This window comes from Oncorhynchus keta, chromosome 33 (assembly GCF_023373465.1).
Source record: "Oncorhynchus keta strain PuntledgeMale-10-30-2019 chromosome 33, Oket_V2, whole genome shotgun sequence".
NCBI lineage: Eukaryota > Metazoa > Chordata > Actinopteri > Salmoniformes > Salmonidae > Oncorhynchus > Oncorhynchus keta.
The window spans coordinates 24,415,254-24,440,773 of NC_068453.1; the positions used below are offsets into that span (position 1 = coordinate 24,415,254).

Sequence of the window (25,520 nt, forward strand, 5' to 3'; positions counted from 1 at the left end):
AACGTACCTTGGTGCGAAAAGTGCAAATCAATCCCAGAACAACACCAAAGGACATTGTGAAGATGCTGGAGGAAACAGGTACAAAAGTATCTATATCCACAGTAAAATTAGTCCTATATCGACATAACCTGAAAGGCAGCTCAGCAAGGAAGAAGCCACTGCTCCAAAACTGCCATAAAAAAAGCCAGACTACAGTTTGCAACTGCACATGAGGACAAAGATCATACTTTTTGGAGAAATGTCCTCTGGTCTGATGAAACAAAAATAGAACTGTTTGGCCATAATGACCATCGTTATGTTTGGAGGACAAAGAGGGAGGCTTGCAAGCCGAAGAACACCATTCCAACAGTGAAGCACGGGGGTGGCAGCATCATGTTGTGGGGGTGCTTTGCTGCAGGAGGAACTGGTGCACTTCACAAAATAGATGGCATCATGAGGAAGAAAAATTATGTTGATATATTGAAGCAACATCTCAAGACATCAGTCAGGAAGTTAAAGCTTGGTCGCAAATGGGTCTTCCAAATGGACAATGACCCTAAGCATACTTTCAAAGTTGTGGCTAAATGGCTTAAGGACAACAAAGTCAAGGTATTGGACTGGCCATCACAAAGCCCTGACCTCAATCCTATAGAAAATGTGTGGGCTGCACTGAAAAAGCATGTGCGAGCAAGGAGGTCTACAAACCTGACTCATTTACACCAGGTCTGTCAGGAGGAATGGGCCAAAATCCACCCACCTTATTGTGAGAAGCTTGTGGAAGGCTACCCAAAATGTTTGACCCAAGTTAAACAATTTAAAGGCAATGGTACCAAATACTAATTGAGTGTAGGTAAACTTCTGACCCACTGGGAATGTGACGAAATAAATAAAAGCTTAAATAAATACATTTCTACTATTATTCTGACATTTCACATTCTTAAAATAAAGTGGTGATATTAACTGACCTAAAACAAGGAATTTGTACTAGGACTAAATGTCAGGAATTGTGAAAAACTGAGTTTAAATGTATTTGGCTAAGGTGTATGTAAACTTCCGACTTCAACTGTAGGTACATTGGAACAGTGTTCTTAGCTGGAATTTGAGATTATTCATACTTGTCAACCACAAATCCTTTGAAAAGCATCTCTTGACCAGATTATTTGGTCACATTCTCTTGTCCAAATACGGACATGGCAGCAGAGCATGCTTTCTGCTCAAAGTTTTCAGGACCTTTACCCCTGTTATCCTTACACATATGATATGATGGGTTGATACCATAGAGATCTGTTTTCTTATTGTTTCTTTATTTGGTGGTACTGACCTTCTTCAGGGTCAGGGATTAATGTAACCTCTGACCCACCAGAGTTGGAGTCCCCAGGCCCTGAGGCCCCTGAGGTGCCAAAGGCCCCGGACTTCCCAGAAACACCCGATGCCTCCTGGGGGGTAATGTCAGGAATGAGGGGCATCTCCTCCTCTTATTAGAGCCAAGGGGAGGGGTTAGGAGACAGGTTAGTGCTTCTCATGGGATGGGATGGACTGTCAATCAACAATCAGACAATCAATCAATCATTCTCAAACATGGTTTGACAGTGGGTTAGGTTGACAATGAGTAGGAACCTATGGTATGTAATGCAATGACAATGGTAGGACAATGAGTGACGTTTACAATGACAATGATACTGTAAGTGACAAAGCAATGACACAGGGTTTACAATGACGACACAAGAAAGCATTATCAATCCACATTTAACCAGCACAAAGCAGTTAAATGAAAAGGCAAATTTATAAATGCAATGAAATCCCATATAGTCTTAGCTTATCAATCAGTGCTTGGAACTGTACTAGGTTCACAAGGCCACTATAGGCCCAACCAACTATCTGTATACTTCTACAGTGTAGTCTGTATAAGTATAGGTACTGACCTCCAGATATAATTATTATTCCTGAGTCCCCGGAACCTCCAGAACCTCCGGAACCCCCAGTACTGGAAACCAATATGTCCCCGGAACCCCCTGAGCCAAGGAGGGTGCCGGAACCTCCAGAGCCCAGGGAACCAAGATCCCCGGAACCCCCAGAGCCTCCAGAACCAAGATCCCCAGAACCCCCAGAGCCTCCAAAACCAAGGTCCCCGGACCCCACAGAGTCTCCGGATCCAAGGTCCCCGGAACCCACAGAGCCTCCGGATCCAAGGTCCCCGGAACCCCCAGAACCAAGATCCCCAGAAGCTGCTGAACCAATTTCCATGGAACCCCCTGAGCCTCCAGAAGCCAAAAGGTCCCCAGAACCGGAAGCCAAAAGGTCTCCGGAACCCCCAGAACCTCCGGAAACCCCAGAGCCACCGGAACCCCCAGAACCCGTGGAACCCCCAAAGTCCCCGGAGATATGAAGAATGTCAATAGGACTCAGGCGCAGCTCCTCCTCTTGTTAGAGACAAGATTAGGTGTTAGAAGAGACAGGTTAGAGCACAGTGGACCATGATTCAGTTTAGGGCTAGTGAGTCATGTTTACAATGATGATTAGGTGACATTACAAAAAGTTAATGAGATTTATGGTTGAGTACCACACATTTAACTAATGTCAGGCAGTTAAATGGAACTCATGCATTTGGAAATGACGAAGGATGATTGTAAAAAGGGGCCGATTTGCATGGGTAGGCGTTAAGAGGGAAGGTTGTGTGTTATGTATCACTGTCAGTACTGGAAACATACCTTCGTCTCCCTGTGTGTATGGACTCATAGTGTGAGGTGACAGAGTGGATGTGCTGAGGGTGTGTGTATACAGACCTCCCTGTGTATGGGCTCATAGTGTGAGGTGACACGATGTATGTGCTGTGGGTGTGTGTATGTGTGTATACAGACCTCCCTGTGCATCTGGGCCCATGAGTACCCCAGACCCCCCTGAGCCTTGGGGGATGAGCTGGGGTCTTAGGGGCAACTCCTCCTCCTCCTCTTCCTCCTCCAGTGATGCAGGGCCCCCAGGGCCAGGGTAGTTATAATTTGGTGGGGCCAGTGTGCCAATCTCTATCTGTGGGAAAGACAGTAACCGAGGAAGTCAATGCTAATGCAGGAGTTGTGCCACTAGAGAGCGCCAGAGACCACCAGAGAGCGCCAGAGACCACCATAGAGCGCCAGAGACCACCAGAGAGTGCCAGAGATTACCAGAGAGTGCCAGAGATTACTAGAGAGCGCCAGAGACTACCAGAGAGCGCCAGAGACCGCCAGAGACCGCCAGAGAGCGCCAGAGACAACCAGAGACCGCCAGAGACCGCCAGAGACCACCAGAGAGCAGTAGACTCACTTACCGAGTAACCGGAGGCTTCAAAAGCCAACTGTCGCTCATGGACCGGATGCTCTACGTCTTTTGGTCCAGCCGTACAGTGTGAAGCACTGATCAGTAATAATCTCATCAGTACCCAATTTATGTCACAGGACAACGTTATGTATGACAATGCTCAATAGGCAATAAAGCTTAACAGCGACCAAACAATAATTCAATATTTGGATACAACACGAGTAGCTAAAGAGTTCCCAGGAAAAGGACCAGGGACACGAGGACTTCTAGACATCCTGACTTCTACCATTCAGAGAGAATAGAAGATCCAGAGACAGTTATAGTATCAGTCATTCACAGGTGTAGCTTAACAGGGGCACCTCAGGGCTATGCTGTTTCACCTCTAACATTTATATACAGATCACTGAAGAAGCAACCAGGAACTGAGACACATCATTGTGTATGCAGATGACTTGAGGACATGAATATTGATTTGAGGAAGACCCTCAAGGGTTGCCCCCCCCCCAAAAAAAATCCCAGCCAGGAATTGGAAAATGTGGATACAAATGTCTGGGTACAATTTTGGACCACATACTGAGATGAGAGAAGAATGCAAGTGCAATCTGGGAAAAGGCACAACATAAAGGGTTTTTAGTAGGGAAACTCCACCTTCCAACCAAGGAAACAAGACTGTTCTCACCCTGTTTTACAGATATTTTATTACAGATTTTTCACTGTTACCACATTCTCCACGGTCTGTTGGTTTGTAAACATAACTGTAAAATGTTTGGTCAAAATTAACAGGATAGTGAGCATCAGTTCAAACATCACAGGTGTGGCACATACCAACTTTTCGTCACAATACAATAGGAACGTCCTCTAAAAATTAAACATCATTTTCATTAAAGTGGAAGTTCAGTATTTTACAATTTATTGTAAGAAACTTCCTCACCCTGAAAGTAGTCTATGGACTAGGGAAAACCGTAATCCATGATTTGTTTTCTTTAAAAAGACATTTTCAGTGTGACGAACCATTCGACAACTAGTGAAATAGCGAATCCCCCCTATAATTGACTATTGTGGGTTTTCAACTTGGGAACTGCATAACCTGCACAGTAGGCTTACCTATGGCAGTGGTGCCTTGGTAGGATGCTCTGTGAAAATCACTTCCTGGGTCAAGTGACAGGATATACTCATAGGGATCACATTCAGACAGTACATACAAACCGAAAAATGGAAGAACCCATTTCAAATGGAAAGGTTAGAATGGCTACAGTGTGAAAACGTTGGAAACACGTCAAACCTAACCCAGTTGAGATTGTCTATGACAAATTGTAAAGAGGTATTTTGCCATTTATGAGAAGTTTGTGGGTTTGCTGCTGTGGAATGATGACCACAGCAGGTGTTTGGTTTGTTTAGAAAGCAAATAAACAGTCACACTACATGGTAGGCCTACATCTAAAGAAAATATCCTAAACTCAGTCTGTTGACCTTTCACCTCTCCATGTTCTCACACTCCTCAGAACCCAATGAGGAGTGTGTGTGTCAGAAGGTCAAAGCATTTCGACTCAAATTTACCAAACAGACGGCAGAAATATGCAATGTCAAGAAGTCATATTGAAATCCTAACGGCACACTTTCCAGAAGCGGTCTTTGGCTGTAAGAGGGCCCCCATAGTCTGTTCTGATAGTGCCCCACAGCAAAGCACGACACACTCATTGTTTTAATACCAGTTATGATATCAACTGCATCTTTCTACTGTGCTTTAAGCCATACATCTCACCTCCTAAACAGATGAACATAATGCAACACCTCCAACACAGCTACATGTTCCTATGTTATGGAATGTGGAAGAAAGGGGTAAGAACTGTCATTCTTGCTTGTTTGATGTTATGTCTGGCCTATGCCACCTGACCACAGTGCATTTTTTTGCATGTAAAGCAAATATCTGAAAATCAGACAATAAAGAAATATCTACTCTCAACTAATGTTAAGAATGTGATAGATACTTCAAGGGGTACCTGCCTTCATTGTCCTTGCTGTTCAGCAAACCACCAGAGCAATGTCATGCAGTTCTATTATTAACCACACAGGGGCGCTGAAACCCCACAATGTGCAAAAGGTAATATTTAACTCTCTTACACCCATGGCCTGATTCTTCCAAAAGAGGGAATGGTCCTTATGGAACCAAGAGACACATGGTAGCTGCAAACAATGCATATTTCACTCCACTTCTCTCAACCAATGTTGAGAGAAGCTGTCCATCGGCTTTCACTCCGTGTCAGGCAGATTCCTAACCTGAGGTAGCCTGAGACTTACCTAAAGGCAACTCACCACAGATTCCTAACCTGAGGTAGCCTGAGACTTACCTAAAGGCAACTCTCCACAAAGTGTATGTTGCTGTATAATGAAATTCCTAAAAGTAGATACACATTTAGATGCAAGGGAAGGCATGTACAGTAAAATGGGGACGTTTGTAAACGGAGCCACGTAGAACGGGTATGAAATTGAAAATGCACGTTTTTGAAAGTTTGGGAGTGACAGAGTTTAGGAGACAACAAGGTAGGCCTTTGAGTAGTCTTGCACAGAGTTAGTTTGCTTGCTGCTGATGCCCCTCCTCCTTCTCCTCCCCCCAAAAAGCAAACATACAAACTCGGGGGAAACGAGAGGCGAAAGCTTGGCTACCCCCCAAAAAAACAACTCTGGGAAACAACGTTGAAATACAGAATGTGCAGAGAGAGAGTTTTGAAGTTCCATAATGTGAAATAGAGGAGCTGATTTGAAGCATACAGATCTTTCTGTGCAGCACTGCACTCTTGCTCTCTCACAAATATTATTTTCAGGTCTCGCCAATGCATCTCTTTAGAAACTTCACAACTCTAGAGAGATCTATGCATAATACCACCACTCTTCCAAACCAAGCTGTGACACCCTAAAACATGTCACGAAACCAACCAAGGAGTCCCATTTACCACAAAGTCCTAGCCTCACAGAATGGTTTATATGTTAGGTCATTGTCAGAGTGTATACCACACATGATCACCCATTTGGATGTAGTTTATTTGAACAGATAAAACCAGTAAGTTAAAACAATGTGCAGGAAGAGGCTCAATGGGTTTGTCGAGGATTCTTCTAGTTGTCAGACAATATCAGGCTTGTTTAGGTCCAAGAATATATACAGTGGAATGGTATGTTGGAAAGTGCTTCTTTACAAATAAACAAGAATTGTAAACAAATACGGTGCATTTGGGAAGTATTTGTACCCCTTCCGTTGTTTCACATTTTGTTACGTTACAGCCTTATTCTAAAATTCATTCAATATTTTTTTTCTCATCAATCTATACACAATACCCCATAATGAAAAAGCTTTTTTTGGTGTGGAATTATAAGCAGATGTATAATTTAAAAAAAAAGAAAAAACCTTATTTACATAAGTATTCAGACCCTTTGCTATGAGACTCGAAATTGAGCTCAGGTGCATCCTGTTTCCATTGATAATCCTTTGAGATGTTTCTACAATTTGATTGGAGTCCACCTGTGGTAAATTCAATTGATTGGACATGATTTGGAAAGGCACATACCTGTCTATATAAGTTCCCACAGTTGACAATGCATGTCATAGAAGAAACCAAGCCATGAGGTCGAAAGAATTGTCCATAGAGCTCCGAGACAGGATTGTGTCACGGCACAGATCTGGGGAAGGGTACCAGAAAATGTCTGCAGCATTGAAGGTCCCCAAGAACAGTGGCCTTCATCCTTCTTAAATGGGAGAAGTTTGGAACCACCAAGACTCTTCCTGGAGCTGGCCAAACTGAGCAATCGGGGAAGAAGGGCCTTGGTCAGGGAGGTGACCAAGAATCCGATGGTCACTCTGACAGAACTCCAGAGTTCCTCTGTGGCGAATGGAGAACAAGCATCTCTGTAGCACTCCACCAATCAAGCCTTTATGGTTTATGGCCAGACGGAAGCCACTTCTCAGTAAAAGGCAATAACCACCCTCTTGGAGTTTGTCAAAAGGCACCTAAAGACTCTCAGACCATGAGAAACAAGATTCTCTGTTCTGATGAAACCAAGAATTAACTCTTTGGCCTGAATGCCAAGCATCATTTCTGGAGGAAACCTGACACCATCCCTACATTGAAACATGGTGGTGGCAGCATCATGCTGTGGGGATGTTTTAAGCATCAGGGACTGGGAGACTAGTCAGGATTGAGGGAAAGTTGAATGGAGCAAAGTACAGAGAGATCCTTGATGAAAACCTGCTCCAGAGCATTCAGGACCTCAGACAGACGCAAAGTTTCACCTTCCAACAGAACAACGACCCTAAGCACAATGCCAAGACAATGCAGGAGTGGCTTCGGAACAAGCCTCTGAATGTTCTTGAGTTGCCCAGCCAGAGCCCGGACTTGATCCTGATCGAACATCTCTGGAGAGACCTGAATATAGCTGTGCAGAGTCGCTCCCCATCCAACCTTACAGCGCTTGAGAGGATCTGCAGAGAAGAATGGGAGAAACTACCCAAATACAGGTGTGCCAAGCTTGCAGCATCATACCCAAGACTCAAGACTGTAATCGCTGACAAAGGTGCTTCAACAAACTATTGAGTAAAGGGTCTGAATACATATGTAAATTTTTTTTTTTTAAATGAATGAGTTAGCAAAAAATTAATTAAACCTGTTTTTGCTTTGTCATTATGGGGTATTGTGTGTAGATTCATGAGGGAAAAACAATTTAATCCATTTTAGAATAAGGCCATAAAGTAACAAAATGTGGAAAAAGTCAAGTGGTCTGATTACTTTCCGAACGCACTGTATGGGTTCAATGGCAGGCATATGGGACTGTACACACATGTACATCTGTATACATACGTTCCATCTGCCTTTGTGTTATGTCCTGTGTGTCTTTCTCAGGGCCCACTGCCGCTCTCTACAAAGGCCAACTTCGCTTAATGATGGCTTCATGATAACACAAGATACATTGCAGCCACACTGCAAAAAATGTCAATCTTACGTAGATTTTTCTGTTGTATTGAGATAAGGACTTGTTTTGAGTTTCTCTCACTCACCCAGAAAATGCATTTACTTTTTTTGTTGATTTTGCTTCCCCAGGAAATACAAGACTTGTTTCAATCCTGCCAGTGGACTAAAATAATTGACCTTGGTAAGACATCAAGTTAATGCATTCTAATGGTAAGAAATACAATATCTATGTAAGATCAAAACATTTTGCAGAGCGCCTGTTTACAATATGTTGTCCATTGAAAGGCTTTCTGCTATAAAGCTTGGTGACATAGTTACATGTGTGGGATGAAGGAGTTAAACACTTGCTTAGCTCCCTGGGCTCACTTTTAGGGTTTAGCTAAGTGGGCTAATAGGGACTTGTGATGCCCAGATGACCCGTGTTCAGCATGTGTGACGAACTATACAGCTACAAGTAGTAAGTGGAGTTACAAACGGACTATAAACAAGTTAAATGTCTTACCTGTGATGAAATGTTTTACGTTTAGCCTTCTTGGACACTGCATCCCCACATTTGGTTGGAGCGAGCGGTCGCATTCGCACTTCGGTCCGCAGGTAGTATTACTTTTCATTACTTTTCATTACATTTCATTATAGTACAACGGTTTGATTTGTCTAATCTTAGCAATTTATTCTTAGCTAGCTACATAGCCGTCTTTGTATCAAAGATAATTGCGTAATTATCGTATTTCGTCGTCCTAACGTAGTCTACTGCCCAGCAGCTAGCCAGCTAGCTAACGTCCACCGTCTACCGAATAGCAGCACTGTAGAAACTATTACACTCAACTGAACGACTTGATTAGTGTAGTGTTAGCTAGCTACATAGTTGTCTTTGCTGTCTTCGTATCCAAGATAATTGTGTAGTTTAGAGTGTGTAGTCTTAGAGTGATTATCTTAATTTACCGAGGTTAGCTAGCCAGCTATTTGTCGTCCTTAAAGTAGGAGACACTGCTAGCTAGCTAACAGCTAGCCAACGTCTACCGAATATAACTTCCCACTCAACAACCCGGTCGCATTCCGCTTCGCTCCACAGGTAGTATCACATTTTCATTTCATTTCATTACAGCACAACGGTTTGATTTGCTTGATCGTAGCTAGCTACATAGCTAGCTACAAAGCCGTCTTTGTATCAAAGATAATTGTGTAGTCTAGAGCGATTTTCTAGGTTAGCTAGCCAGCTATTGTCGTTCTTTTAACGCAACGTAACGTAATCAACACTGCTAGCTAGCCAGATAGCCCCCGAATAGCTGCACTGTAGAAACTATTACACTCAACGGAACGACTTGATTAGTGTAGTGTCAACAACGCAGCCACTGCCAGCTAGCCTACTTCAGCAGTACTGTATCATTTTAATCATTTTAGTCAATAAGATTCTTGCTACGTAAGCTTAACTTTCTGAACATTCGAGACGTGTAGTCCACTTGTCATTCCAATCTCCTTGCATTAGCGTAGCCTCTTCTGTAGCCTGTCAACTATGTGTCTGTCTATCCCTGTTCTCTCCTCTCTGCACAGACCATACAAACGCTCCACACCGCGTGGCCGCGGCCACCCTAATCTGGTGGTCCCAGCGCGCACGACCCACGTGGAGTTCCAGGTCTCCGGTAGCCTCTGGAACTGCCGATCTGCGGCCAACAAGGCAGAGTTCATCTCAGCCTATGCCTCCCTCCAGTCCCTCGACTTCTTGGCACTGACGGAAACATGGATCACCACAGATAACACTGCTACTCCTACTGCTCTCTCCTCGTCCGCCCACGTGTTCTCGCACACCCCGAGAGCTTCTGGTCAGCGGGGTGGTGGCACCGGGATCCTCATCTCTCCCAAGTGGTCATTCTCTCTTTCTCCCCTTACCCATCTGTCTATCGCCTCCTTTGAATTCCACACTGTCACAGTTACCAGCCCTTTCAAGCTTAACATCCTTATCATGTATCGCCCTCCAGGTTCCCTCGGAGAGTTCATCAATGAGCTTGATGCCTTGATAAGCTCCTTTCCTGAGGACGGCTCACCTCTCACAGTTCTGGGCGACTTTAACCTCCCCACGTCTACCTTTGACTCATTCCTCTCTGCCTCCTTCTTTCCACTCCTCTCCTCTTTTGACCTCACCCTCTCACCTTCCCCCCTACTCACAAGGCAGGCAATACGCTCGACCTCATCTTTACTAGATGCTGTTCTTCCACTAACCTCATTGCAACTCCCCTCCAAGTCTCCGACCACTACCTTGTATCCTTTTCCTCTCGCTCTCATCCAACACTTCCCACACTGCCCCTACTCGGATGGTATCGCGCCGTCCCAACCTTCGCTCTCTCTCCCCCGCTACTCTCTCCTCTTCCATCCTATCATCTCTTCCCTCTGCTCAAACCTTCTCCAACCTATCTCCTGATTCTGCCTCCTCAACCCTCCTCTCTTTCTGCATCCTTTGACTCTCTATGTCCCCTATCCTCCAGGCCGGCTCGGTCCTCCCCTCCCGCTCCGTGGCTCGACGACTCATTGCGAGCTCACAGAACAGGGCTCCGGGCAGCCGAGCGGAAATGGAGGAAAACTCGCCTCCCTGCGGACCTGGCATCCTTTCACTCCCTCCTCTCTACATTTTCCTCCTCTGTCTCTGCTGCTAAAGCCACTTTCTACCACTCTAAATTCCAAGCATCTGCCTCTAACCCTAGGAAGCTCTTTGCCACCTTCTCCTCCCTCCTGAATCCTCCCCCCTCCTCCCTCTCTGCAGATGACTTCGTCAACCATTTTGAAAAGAAGTTCGACGACATCCGATCCTCGTTTGCTAAGTCAAACGACACCGCTGGTTCTGCTCACACTGCCCTACCCTGTGCTCTGACCTCTTTCTCCCCTCTCTCCAGATGAAATCTCGCGTCTTGTGACGGCCGGCCGCCCAACAACCTGCCCGCTTGACCCTATCCCCTCCTCTCTTCTCCAGACCATTTCCGGAGACCTTCTCCCTTACCTCACCTCGCTCATCAACTCATCCCTGACCGCTGGCTACGTCCCTTCCGTCTTCAAGAGAGCGAGAGTTGCACCCCTTCTGAAAAAACCTACACTCGATCCCTCCGATGTCAACAACTACAGACCAGTATCCCTTCTTTCTTTTCTCTCCAAAACTCTTGAACGTGCCGTCCTTGGCCAGCTCTCCCGCTATCTCTCTCAGAATGACCTTCTTGATCCTAATCAGTCAGGTTTCAAGACTAGTCATTCAACTGAGACTGCTCTTCTCTGTATCACGGAGGCGCTCCGCACTGCTAAAGCTAACTCTCTCTCCTCTGCTCTCATCCTTCTAGACCTATCGGCTGCCTTCGATACTGTGAACCATCAGATCCTCCTCTCCACCCTCTCCGAGTTGGGCATCTCCGGCGCGGCCCACGCTTGGATTGCGTCCTACCTGACAGGTCGCTCCTACCAGGTGGCGTGGCGAGAATCTGTCTCCTCACCACGCGCTCTCACCACTGGTGTCCCCCAGGGCTCTGTTCTAGGCCCTCTCCTATTCTCGCTATACACCAAGTCACTTGGCTCTGTCATAACCTCACATGGTCTCTCCTATCATTGCTATGCAGACGACACACAATTAATCTTCTCCTTTCCCCCTTCTGATGACCAGGTGGCGAATCGCATCTCTGCATGTCTGGCAGACATATCAGTGTGGATGACGGATCACCACCTCAAGCTGAACCTCGGCAAGACGGAGCTGCTCTTCCTCCCGGGGAAGGACTGCCCATTCCATGATCTCGCCATCACGGTTGACAACTCCACGGTGTCCTCCTCCCAGAGCGCTAAGAACCTTGGCGTGATCCTGGACAACACCCTGTCGTTCTCAACTAACATCAAGGCGGTGGCCCGTTCCTGTAGGTTCATGCTCTACAACATCCGCAGAGTACGACCCTGCCTCACACAGGAAGCGGCGCAGGTCCTAATCCAGGCACTTGTCATCTCCCGTCTGGACTACTGCAACTCGCTGTTGGCTGGGCTCCCTGCCTGTGCCATTAAACCCCTACAACTCATCCAGAACGCCGCAGCCCGTCTGGTGTTCAACCTTCCCAAGTTCTCTCACGTCACCCCGCTCCTCCGCTCTCTCCACTGGCTTCCAGTTGAAGCTCGCATCCGCTACAAGACCATGGTGCTTGCCTACGGAGCTGTGAGGGGAACGGCACCTCAGTACCTCCAGGCTCTGATCAGGCCCTACACCCAAACAAGGGCACTGCGTTCATCCACCTCTGGCCTGCTCGCCTCCCTACCACTGAGGAAGTACAGTTCCCGCTCAGCCCAGTCAAAACTGTTCGCTGCTCTGGCCCCCAATGGTGGAACAAACTCCCTCACGACGCCAGGACAGCGGAGTCAATCACCACCTTCCGGAGACACCTGAAACCCCACCTCTTTAAGGAATACCTAGGATAGGATAAGTAATCCTTCTCACCCCCCTAAAAGATTTAGATGCACTATTGTAAAGTGGCTGTTCCACTGGATGTCATAAGGTGAATGCACCAATTTGTAAGTCGCTCTGGATAAGAGCGTCTGCTAAATGACTTAAATGTAAATGTAAATGTAAATTGATGAAAACACTAATCCCTGTCCACATGCAGCAACTGCCAATCACAAGGTCATAGGTCATCTGAGCGATCAGAGTTACACGTCTGTTTGTTTTCAAAGCAACACCACAGACTTTAATTTGAGAAATAGCCGAAACAATGGCAAAGTTGTCATGTATTATGATGTAATAAATAAAATGCATATGCAATGATTGTATTTAAAAAAAACTTTTGTGGATCTTATGTGGAATTGCAGTATAGATCAGACTTTGCTAAAATATTTATAAGTAAAATTTGAGATGAGCTTGATTTAACTTGACATTTGAACTTTTGGGATTATTCTATTGGTTCTATTGTAACGGGAAAACTAAATGAAGTGCAGTTCAAGTATTTGAAAGTATTTTCCATACCTGGCTGTATTTGACCCAGGTCTGGTATTAACATCTTTAAGGACACCACTAGAGGCTAATAACACTCAGGTATAAACAGAATAAAGCTACGCATTTTTACTACATAACTTCACTTGTTTTCCACGAGTGGCCCCTGTCTCTAAAGCTGCTATTCTGAAGCTGCTTAGAGGTACCATTTAAATAGACCAAAAAGAGCATTACAAGCTTCTATTTGCATGTTGCTGATGCAGTGTGACCTGTGACCTATTCACAACAGACACATACTCTACAGTGCTCTAAACCAAGTTAGCTCCTGTTCTAGGAGTGTCTGCAAAGAGCTTTAAATGCACCAGATCAGTAACTCTGGCCTTGGATTACAGTTTACAGGAGAAAAGTGTGACGCTTCTTAGGATTAGGGTCAGACGAGCTGCAGAATTAAGGAAGGCAATAGAGAGCTGGAAAGAGAAAGCAGAGATCATCATTGAGTCTCCTTTGACAGAGGGAGGGAAGGAGGGAGGACTCCTTCCAGTCTGCATGATCCCCTTTCCCACTCTACATCCGTATTCCTAAATCTGCCCTCTCACCCTTCAGTAGCCAACTGTATCAAGGGCAAGCGCTGCCACACACTAACAAATATTCTATAATCGCACTGAAAATGTTAATCATGTGAGAGCGATCTAGAGAATATTTTCCCCAGCACACACACACCACTGAAGAGAAGGTCTGAAGGGAACTGCTGGAGTTTTTCCTGTCTTCTATCTACACTATTGTCAAGGGTTTGTTTTCTCCTGTATCAGTTTCTCTTTCCCCTGAATCATTCCAAGGCGTTTGGATTACATGCACTATACTCCATCTGTCCTGTTTATACTGAGAAGAATAGTTTGAATTGGGACAATGTAAATGAGATGTAATTAGCTGAAATAAAATGTGGTAATTTAACAGATTGGATTATCCAAAACAACTCACACGCACGCACACACACACACACACGCGCACACACACACACACACACACACACACACACACACACACACACACACACACACACACACACACACACACACACACACACACACACACACACACACACACACACACACACACACACACACACACACACACACACACACTCTATGCATTAACATCACCTTCCTCCATCAAACTGAGCCATTAGAACATGAGATTGCACATTGATAACCCAGCAGACTAATGAACGACTACAACATTGTTTTGTACACAGATCCCTTATGTCATAATAGCCAAATGTGCTTTGGATTGTGGGACTTACTTGGATGGTGGCATACCACATCGGGTTCAGTTTAAATGGTTTGGCTCAAGGGGAACGAGTCGAAAATCTGATCCCGCTGTTGAGCCTCATGCCAGCCTGACATAGTTTTGGCATTGTGTCTTTGTTACAAAAGAAAATAAACGGGAACATTGGCTGAAATGGGCTGTTTTAGTGTTCTCTGTCCAAACCTGCATTGCAGACTAGTTGCATCACATCCAACTTGGGCCGTTGAAGGCTACTTCTAGCATGGGCAGCGCTCTCTCTGCTCACTCTCCTCTTTCCGCCATTTTGGACTCATTTGGGTGCTTTTTATTGTTCAGATTGTTTAATGTCCGACAGAACCCTCTGGCCCACTTTACAACCCTTTGGGTTCTGGCTAGCACAGAGCAGTTAGGCCCATTTTAGCATGCCAATGTCAGACCTGGGCCAAATGTGGGTTAGAATTGAACTTAACAACAAGGGCTATAATATCCTTTGCCACATAGGCCATCGGTATCTACAGGCTACTGTAGAAGGTACTAACACCTCTCACAAACAGCAACGCCACTCATTGACTTTGATCCATACTTGCCATACTAGTTCCAAGTCTAATGTAGCTACATTCCTATCCTAATTGTATCCCTTCCCCAGCCCTTTATGAATACATTGTATGCAAGTGAGTTGAGAAGCTTGAACCCTGCAGCTGTATTTATTTATTTCATTTTTATTTAAAAAATTTAGGCAAGTCAGTTAAGAACAAATTATCATTTACAATGACGGCCAAACACGGACGACGCTGGGCAAATTGTGCGCCGCCCTATGGGACCTGTAAGGCTTGCGGAACTGGTGGCAGTGAAGTCAGATGCAGGAGAGCAGAGATAGGTAGAGATAGGTAATAGCCGGAGCAGTTTAATTACAAAACCCACGGCAATACAAAAATAACTTACAAGGGTACAAAACCCGATGCGCACCAGTAACATAGTGTACAAGCACTTACAAAGAAACAATTACACACAAGGACATGGGGGGAACAGAGGTTTAAATACACAACCATTAATGATGGAAATGGAAACCATGTGTGTAAGAAAACAAGACAAAACAAATGGAAAATTAAAAGTGGATTGACGATGGCTAGAAGACCGGTGAGGCCGACCACCGAACACCGCCCCAACAAAGGGGAGGAAACTACAACACTCCCCTTTCACGCACGGCAGCGCGCCGACACCGGCCTCGAGGATGACCCGGAGGGCGAGGTGCAGGGCGATCCGGACAGAGATGTTGGAATTCCCGCAGCATTGAAGGGTCCAACAAGTCCTCCACTGGAACCCAGCATCTCTCCTCCGGACCCTACCCCTCCCAGTCCACGAGGTACTGAAGGAGTATGGATCGAGGGGGCGGAGGAACCTCCCACACCTCAGTCTCCTGGAGCGGGCCCGCCACCACCGGCCTGAGGAGAGACACATGGAACGAGCGGTTAATACGGTAATCTGGGGGAATTTGTAACCTGTAACTCACCGCGTTCAGTCTCCTCAGGACTTTCAATGGCTCCACAAACTGCCGACCCAGCTTCCGGCAGGGCATGCGGAGGTGCAGGTTTCGGGTCGAGAGCCAGACCCAGTCCCTCTGTGTTCGCACCAAGGCCTCACTGCGGTGACAGTCTGCACCGGCTTTCTGGCGCAGCACGGCGTGCTGAAGGTGAACATGGGCGGCGTCCCATGTTTCCCCTCGCGCCGGAACCAGTCTACCACTGCAGGAGCCTCGGTCTGACTCTGATGCCAAGGAGCCAGAACCGGTTGATACCCCAGTACGCACTGGAAGGGGGGGGGGTTAGTGGAGGCAGAGCGAGTTCTGGGCCAGGGCATGAACGCTGCCCACTCCCCCGGCCGGTCCTGGCAATAAGACCTCAGAAACGTACCCACATCCTGGTTTACTCTCTCCAACTGCCCATTACTCTCGGGGTGAAAACCCGAGGTAAGGCTAATCAAGACCCCTAGACATACCATGAACGCCCTCCAGACCCTCGAAGTGAACTGGGGACCCCGATCAGACACTGGGGACCCTGATCAGACATGTCTTCAGGCACCCCGTAGTGCCGAAAGACGTGTGTAAACAAGGCCTCCGCAGTCTGTAGGGCTGTAGGGAGACCGGGCAGCGGGAGGAGACGGCAGGACTTAGAGAAACGATCCACAACAACCAGGATCGTGGTGTTTCCCGGTGATGGGGGAAGATCGGTCAGGAAACCGATCGACAGGTGTGACCATGGCCGCTGTGGAACGGGTAAGGGGTGTAGCTTACCTCTGGGCAGGTGCCTAGGAGCCTTACACTGGGCGCACACCGAGCATGAGGAAACATAAACCCTCACGCCCTTAGCCAAAGTGGGCCACCAGTACTTCCCACTCAGACAGCGCATCGTCCGACCGATGCCTGGATGAGCAGAGGACGGTGACGTGTGGGCCGAATAGATCAGCCAGTCACGGACAGCAGACGGAACGTACAGACACCCAGCGGGACACTGGAGGGGAGCGGGCTCTACACTCAACACCTGCTCAACGTCTGCGTCCAGCTCCCAATCTACCGGCGCCACCAGGCAGGAGGTGGGGAGTATGGGGGTGGGATCCATGGGCCGCTCCTCTGTGTCATACAGCCGGGACAGTGCGTCTGTCTTACAGTTCTGGGAACCTGGTCTGTAAGAAAGGGTGAAAACAAAACGGGTGATAAACATGGCCCACCTTGCGTGGCGAGGGTTCAGTCTCCTTGCTGCCCGGATGTACTCCAGATTGCGGTGGTCAGTCCAGATGAGAAAAGGGTGTTTAGCCTCCTCAAGCCAATGTCTCCACACCTTCAAAGCCTTGACTACAGCCAACAGCTCCCAGTCCCCCACGTCATAGTTTCGCTCCACCGGGCTGAGCTTCCTCGAGAAGAAGGCACAGGTGGGGAGCATCGGTGGTGTACCCGAACGCTGAGAGAGCACGGCTCCTATCCCAGCCTCGGACGCGTCCACCACTATCACCACTATAAATGCCAACGAGGGATCCGAATGGTCCAGCACGGGAGCCGAGGTAAACAGAGCCCTCAGGTGACCAAATGCCCTGTCCGCTTCAGCCGACCACTGCAAACGTGCCGGTCCCCCCTTCAGCAGTGAGGTAATGGAAGTCGCTACCTGAACAAAACCCCGGATAAACCTCCGGTAGTAAATGGGGAAATCCTAGAAACCGCTGCACCTCCTTTACCGTGGTGGAAGTCGGCCAATTATGCACGGCTGAGATGTGGTCACTCTCCATCTCCACCCCTGAGGTGGAAATGCAGTACCCTAGGAAGGAGACGGACTGTTGAAAGAACAGACATTTCTCAGCCTTGGCGTACAGGTCATGCACCAACAGTCGACCAAGCACCTTGCGCACCAGGGACACGTGTTTGGCACGTGTAGCAGAGTATATCAGAATGTCATCAATATGTCACCTGTGACAGAGGATACACGTGACTCCTGGGAAGTGCAGCGTCTACCAGGAGATTTATCGCACAATCCCCCCATCGATGGGGTGGTAATTGAGTCACCTTCTTTTTGGAGAAGGCGAGAGCCAAATCGGCATATTCGGGGGGAATGCGCACGGTGGAGACTGGGTCTGGACTTTCCACCATTATAACACCTACGGAAACCCGTAAACACCTCCCTGAACACTCTCACGGCCACCCAGTGAGAGCCCTCCGTAGCCATGAAACAGTGGGGTCATGGCAAGCTAACCAGGGTAGGCCTAGCACCACGGGAAACGCAGGAGAGTTAATGAGAAAGAGACTGATTCTCTCCGTGTGACCCCCCTGCATCACCATGCCCAGAGGAGCGGGGGCCTCCCTAATCAACCCTGACCCTAATGGTCGACTATCTAAGGCGTAAACTGGGAAGGGCATAGCCACAGGAACGATGGGGATCCCTATACTATGGGCAAATGATCTATCATTAAAATTCCCAGCCGCGCCTGAATCGACGAGCAACTTATGCTGGGAATGCGGGGAAAACCCAGAGGGCTCTGGGTGAGAATTGTGCTTTCTCACCTGGGGTGACGCCAGAGTGCCTTGCCTGCTGCCTCGATCCCCAGAGGAACCAACCCTGCACCGACAGGCAGTGTGACTTCTGCGGCCACAGATGGTGCACGAGACGGAACCTCCTCCGGTCTCCCTGAGCGTAGCACCTCCTAACTCCATGGGCATCGGAGTGGTGGTGCTGGGGGATAGAACCAACAGACCCCGATCTGGACGTCCGCGGGTAGCCAGCAGGTTATCCAGCCAAATGGACAGGTCCACCAGCTGGTCGAAGGTAATGGTGGTGTCCCTGTAGGCCAACTCTCGACGGACGTCATCGAGCAAACTGCAGCGATAGTGGTCGATCAGGGCCTTGTCGTTCCATCCCGCTCCGGAGGCCAGGGTCCGAAAGTCCAAATCGAACTCCTGTGCGCTTCTCATCCTCTACAGCAGGTGGAAAAGACCCACCGCTCTGCCCTCGGGTGGGTGGTCGAAGAATGCCCGGAAACGATGAACTCCTCAAAGAAGTCCAACACCACATCTCCTTCCATCCACATGGTGTTGGCACACTCCAGGGCTTTCCAAAGAAGCATGAGACGAGGGCGGACACCCTCTCACGGCCCAAAGGAGCCGGGTGGATGGTTGCCAGGTAAAAATCCAACTGCAGCAGGAAACCCTGGCAGCGGGCAGCCGTCCCATCGTACTCCCCGGGGAGGGTGAGACGAATCCCACTGGAACCGTGTGCAGGGGGAGTGAGTAGTGTAGGTCCCTGTTGGGCTGGGGGAGGCGATGGAGAAACTCCCTGTCTCTTCCAGTTGTCCATAATTTGGACAATGCGGTCCATGGCGGCGCCAAGATGGTGGATCATCGCCCCTTGCTCCAGGACGCGCTCCTCGACCCCTATACCAAGGGCACCTGCTCCTGCTGACTCCATATGGGTGGTGTAGAATTCTGTAAGGCTTGCGGAACTGGTGGCAGTGAAGTCAGACGCAGGAAAGCAGAGATAGGTAACAGAGCAGTTTAATTACAAAACCCACGGCAATACAAAAATAACCTATATGGGTACAAAACTTGACGCTCACCAGTCACATAGCGTACAAGCACTTACAAACAAACAAGGACATGGGGGGAACAGAGGGTTAAATACACAACAATTAATGATGGAAATGGAAACCAGGTGTGTAAGAAAACAAGACAAAACAAATGGAAATTGAAAAGTGGATCGATGATGGCTAGAAGACCGGTGACGCCGACCGCCGAACACCGCCTGAACAAGGAGAGGAAACGACTTCGGTGGAAGTTGTGACACTCCCAATCACGGCCAGATATGATACAGCTGTATTGCTCAATGCATACATTTCAATCTATACACATTGATTAACCAACACAAGACCAATAGTATTGTTTGTAGTCTACAATCTAATCCCAAAGGGGGGAGGGATACACCTGCTTTCAGAGGGAAATTGAGTACCTGACTGACTAACGATAAAGAAGATTTTCGACATAGACAAATAAAATGTCATTGTATGCATTATTCTCTGTCTGAAGACATTGTAGCTGAGGAAAAATGTTCACTGAGCCCATCAAGTCTTGTCTACAGACACAGCAACGGCAGTATTTGACTCCGAATGCTACACGGCTGTAATGCTTTATTCACATAGAGTTGCTCTTTAAGTGGTCTTTTACAAGTAAATTTACAATATAATACAAAAATCTGAAGGTTCTATCTGCTCAAACAGCTGTCCATTTGGTGCTATAAAGTTCTATATGCAATCCAATCACACAATGCTGGGTTGTCAATCAAAAATAATTGTATGTGAATGTATACTTATTGAGTCGTGAAAGAGGAAGACATCACAAAACAGTTCTGAGATCTGGGACTTGAAAATACAAATGATCTCAAAACGATACATTTTGCAGATAAAAACATATAGTCCCAAGTCCTTGGGTCTCGAACTCTTCCAATGTTTAATTAATGCAGATTCCATCATTGAGGCTCAGGATACTGTTGGGTGTAAAGCCATGATAAGTCCCCATCAACGAATTAACACGCCGTCTTCCACAAGATCAATGCTTTATCCACCAACTTACATGGCACTTTGACATTGACGTCTGAGTCAGGAAATGGAGCTAGCAAAGTGCCGGCAATATCAACCAAGGCAAAACAGTAATGTGATACGTACAATGTACAAAATTCTAAGTAATACATTCACCTTCATAGGATGTCTATGATGTGAGGTTCCTTTCTCTGCCACTGACTTGTCATAAGTGAGTCAGGGTAAGCTATAGTATGTCATCTGTTAGTTTATTTTACCTATCACACTGATTAGTGATTGCTTCAAGGACGTGTGGATAGAGGGATACGTTCTTAGAATGTTCAAACGGGGTCTGAGGTCAAATCTCAGCATCTCCATCACCCATCCCTCCAATTTCCCCCCAGTATCTTACCTGAGGTTCGACAATAGTCAGTCCATCTTCATAACCATCGACATCCGGATTCTCCAAATTCAAGTTTTCTAGATCCACATCATAGTTGGCGCTGTCGTACGTGTCTAATTCCACCTGCCGGGCAAATCTGGGGTTGGCCACCACTGCGTTGAGGACAAAGAGTCCCAATATGAGCCCCTCCAACATCCTCATAGTCCACCTGGAAACACAGGACGAGAGAGACATGTCAACCAAGCACTGAACACAGAGATCGAGATCGAGATCGAGATCATGAACCCTGAACCCAACCTGAACACTGATAAAGAAACATTTGGATGAAGCGTTCATAGTACACAAAGAAGACATGTTGATTAAACCTTCAGTATATTTGATTTTATTCAGACTTAGATTCAAACATTAGCATAATCTTATGAACCAACCATAAGAAAGTAGTGAGCATTTACACTACCAGTCAAAATTTTGAACACCTACTCATTGAAGGGCTTTTCTTTATTTTAACTATTTTCTACATAGTAGAATAATAGTGAAGACATCAACACAATGAAATAACACATATTGAATAATGTAATAACCCAAAATGTGTTAAACAAATCTAAATATATTTTATATTCGAGATTCTTCAAATAGCCACCCTTTGCCTTGATGACAGATTTGCACACTCTTGGCATTCTCTCTACCAGCTTTATGAGGTAGTCACCTGGAATGCATATCAATTAACAGGTGTGTCTTCTTAAAAGATCATTTGTGGGATTTCTTCTTAATGTGTTTGAGCATATACAGAAGTTAGCCCTATTTGGTAAACAACCAAGTCCATATGTCAACAAGAACAGCAAGAACAGTTCAAACAAGCAAAGAGAAATGACAGACCAATACCTTAAAACATGAAGGTCAGTTAATACTGAACATTTCAATAACTTTTAAAGTTTCTTAAAGTGCAGTCACAAAAACCATCAAGCGCTGTGATGAAACTGGCTCTCATGAGGACCACCACAGGAAATGAAGACCCAGAGTTACCTCTGCTGCAGAGAATAAGTTCATTCGAGTTATCAGCCTCTAAAGAACAAATTACAATCCAAATCAATGCTTCACAGAGTTCAAGTAACGGACACATCTCAACATCAACTGTTCAGAGGAGACTGTGTGAATCATAGTCGAATTGCTGCAAAGAAACCACTACTCAAGGACACCAATAATCAGAAGAGACTTGCTTGGACCAAAAAACACGAGCAATGGACATTAAGACCAGTGGAAATCTGTCCTTTGGTCTGGTGTCCAAATTTGAGATTTTTGGGTCCAACCGCCGTGTCTTTGTGAGACACTGTGTGGGTGAACGGATGATCTCCGCATGTGTATTTCCCACCATAAAGCATGGAAGAGGAGGTGTGATGGTGTGGGGGTGCTTTGCTGGTGACACTGATTCATTTAGAATTCAAGGCACACTTAACCAGCATGGCTACCACAGCATTCTGCAGCGATACGCCATCCCATCTGGTTTGTGCTCAGTGGGACTATCATTTGTTTTTCACCAAGACAATGACCCAACACACCTACAGGCTGTGTAAGGGCTATTTGACTAAGAAGGAGAGTGATGAAGTGCTGCATCAGATGACCTGGCCTCCACAACCCTCCAACCTCAACCAAATTGAGATGGTTTGGGATGAGTCAGACCGCAGAGTGAAGGAAAAGCAGCCAACAAGTGCTCAGCATATGTGGGATCTCCTTCAAAATGGCTGGAAAAGCATTCCAGGTAAAGCTGGTTGAGAGAATGCCAAGAGTGTGCAAAGCTGTCATCAAGGCAAAGGGTGGCTATTTGAAGATAAAATAAAATAAGCTGAACCTTTAGATTTAGATTTGTTTAACACTTTTTTGGTTAGTACATGATTCCATATGTGTTATTTCATAGTTTTGGTGTCTTCACTATTGTTCTACAATGTAGAAAATAGTTCAAATAAAGATAAACCTTTGAATGAGTAGGTGTTCTAAAACATTTGACCGGTAGTGTGTATCGCAACGGCTGTATCATCCATCCCCAATCTTCAGAGGCAACAAAGGAAGTCACAAATGTCTTTGTTATTGCTTCACTAAATGTCATGGTATTCCTACAATGCATATACTGTATATGCAAGCCTTTGAATTTAAGAGCGCCAACACACAAATTGGAAAGTCACATCTCTGCATTAGATACAGCTCTAATAGCCATGGAAACCAATCATATCCAAAGGAAAAGGATTTGTTTGCCCATGTTACAGTACCTGCACGGCAATTTCATGGTAACAGAGTGATGCTGAGACTAAAATGTATGTCAAACAAAAACCAGTAATTGTAAAGTTAAACAAACCATACAACTCATTGGATGACTTATAACAATTTCCACATACTTTTTTTACAAAAACACATTTACTTGAAGAACTTTGGTAACAGAATGGCGGCACCAACAGCACAAATTTTGCATCAGCAATGTTCTTCTAGTAAAGGTTTTCTGTTGTTGTGTGGAAATCATTAAAAGTAGTCCTTGTGCATATGGTTTGTTTAACTTTGCAGTCATTGGTTTTTGTATGACAGATTTGAGTCTCAGCATCACTCCGTTACCAACTGCATGGGTGTGATGTGGGTCCGGTTTGGACGTTTGGTTGGTAGAACACACTTTTGAGGTCAGGGAATTCAATATTCATTACCAAGGTGCAGACAGCCCAAATAGATGAAATATGAGTCCTCCAAATTCCCCTGAAACCTCCTTCCTTAAAGCCTGGAGCGCACTGTTGTAAGAGGTGGTGGCCATCTTGGTTTTAATCATTGGCTGCCTGTGGTGTGTCAAAGGTGAAGGGTCAGAGTTGATCTGGTAAATGCTGCCGTACCTGCAATTATATTCAGTGGTGCCGTGGGAACATGTTTTTTTTGCTGAATCTTCCCAACACATTGGTTTACAAGGTGCTGGGAAATATGGGTTGTTTCCCCTTGTTCATTTTTGGGGCATTTTGTCTTACTACTATTGTTTTTTTATTCCTTACTAGAATATGTCACAACATTTTGACTATGTTATCATAAGAAGTTTTGGTTCTCTTGAAATTGGTGAACATTTATCATGTGTGCTTTTCCGCTTGTTGTGCAGAAAACTCGGAGTCAGACCTCTTTCTCTCCCTCTCCCCCACTCCCCCCCCCTCTCTCTCTCTCTCCCTCTCCCCCTCTCTTTCTCTCTCTCTCTCACTCTCTCACTCTCTCACCACCTCCTTGGAAGAAAGCATTGATGCTAGTCTTCGTACTTAATTCCCCACGTACTGCAAACAAACAGTAACAATGTCTGACACGACCATCTGTAGGTTATAAAGGACTATCTCTGGACACTAAAATAAAAATGGTCAATTCCAGACTGACTGTTGGCTGTGAAGTTGATACTGAGCCCAGAAAAAGAAAAGGCCAGTCTAAATGATGTTCAGTAGATCATTGACAGCTACATCCTGTAATGTGTACAAGGACCAGACAGCAACTTGTGAGTGCAGCCTCTACAGTAACACAGGGCCTGACTTTGGACTGAACTGAAACAGGCCGGTCAAAAAAGGCCCTGGAAAACGAGAGGAGAGAGAGTCCTCTAGGCCGGCAGGGAAACGGAGAGCGAGGGAAGAGAGAGAGTCCTCTAGGCCGGCAGGGAAACGGAGAGCAAGGGAAGAGAGAGAGTCCTCTAGGCCGGCAGGGAAACGGAGAGCAAGGGGAGAAAGAGAGGAGTGCGAAAGACGTGGATGAGGCACTGGCCCTCAGGGTTAGCTGGAGAGAGTGAGGGAAAATATCACTGTGTGAGAGAGAGAGAGAGAGAGAGAGAGAGAGAGAGAGCTGACTCGCCTCCTCGGCCTTCACAGAGGTTCTTTATGAGTCCATGTCCCGGCCTGTCTCAGCACTCACACTCGAAATTCCACCGAGGTTTGTGGACAGGATGGCAGTGAGTTACGACTGCAAGGAAAACCTTTATTCAATACGCACACACACACTTGCAGACACACACACTTAAACACTGACTCACACAAACACCACCCTCACAGAGACACACACACAGCTAACACACCTATCTTTCAGAAAGAACATTGAGCCTCTATTTTTGGGATGAGTGATGATTAAAATAAAACAAAACAGCTTACAGCTTTAGTCATAAATCCAATCTTTGTTGATATGAGGTAGAGAGCCATCTAAATGTGGTTTCATACCTCTGCTATTTATTACAGCACACTTTCTACTCTTTATTGGTGCATAGAGAAAGGTCTGGAATCTGTCAGTTTTCATAATGTCATGAAACCATGAAAACGCATGGCAACGGTGAAAGAGGGACGATACTAAAGACAGAGGCTTGCTTTTATACACGCCATCACAGCACACAGTGTGTGTGTGAGTGTGTGCAGCCTACAGACTGCCTCTGTGTTTTGCTTGGCTCTGTTTTGGGCATTCCTGATATGTTTTTTTTATTCTTCCCAATAGCCGGAAGCAAAGCTGATTTATTTTTGACAGACTTACATACACAAAATTAGCAGTGAGACTAATTTCAATCAATCACTGTAAATTGAAATTCAGGCAAAATTAACCCAGTGTTACTAGATCAAAATATGAATAGACCCATTGCCAAATA

The 25,520-nt window shown here is 46.2% G+C and overlaps 1 protein-coding gene across 3 annotated transcripts in view; it reads right to left on the reverse strand.

Annotated features, from left to right (window-relative positions):
* Nucleotides 1-25,520, reverse strand: part of LOC118378799 (leucine-rich repeat protein soc-2 homolog) — a 30,506-nt gene that overhangs the window by 4,002 nt on the left and 984 nt on the right. For 2 of the 3 annotated variants that reach the window (XM_035765785.2, XM_052492557.1), the window contains exons 2-5: nucleotides 20,912-21,110; nucleotides 2,838-3,003; nucleotides 1,902-2,399; nucleotides 1,301-1,453 (exon numbers count right to left, since the gene is read on the reverse strand). In XM_035765785.2, coding sequence (XP_035621678.1) covers nucleotides 1,301-1,453; nucleotides 1,902-2,399; nucleotides 2,838-3,003; nucleotides 20,912-21,103 — 1,009 coding nt within the window. In that variant the 5' untranslated portion in view covers nucleotides 21,104-21,110. Of the gene's footprint in view, nucleotides 1-1,300; nucleotides 1,454-1,901; nucleotides 2,400-2,837; nucleotides 3,004-20,911; nucleotides 21,111-23,586; nucleotides 23,707-25,520 lie in introns of those variants that run through there. The other variant, XM_035765784.2, reaches the window with a different exon arrangement.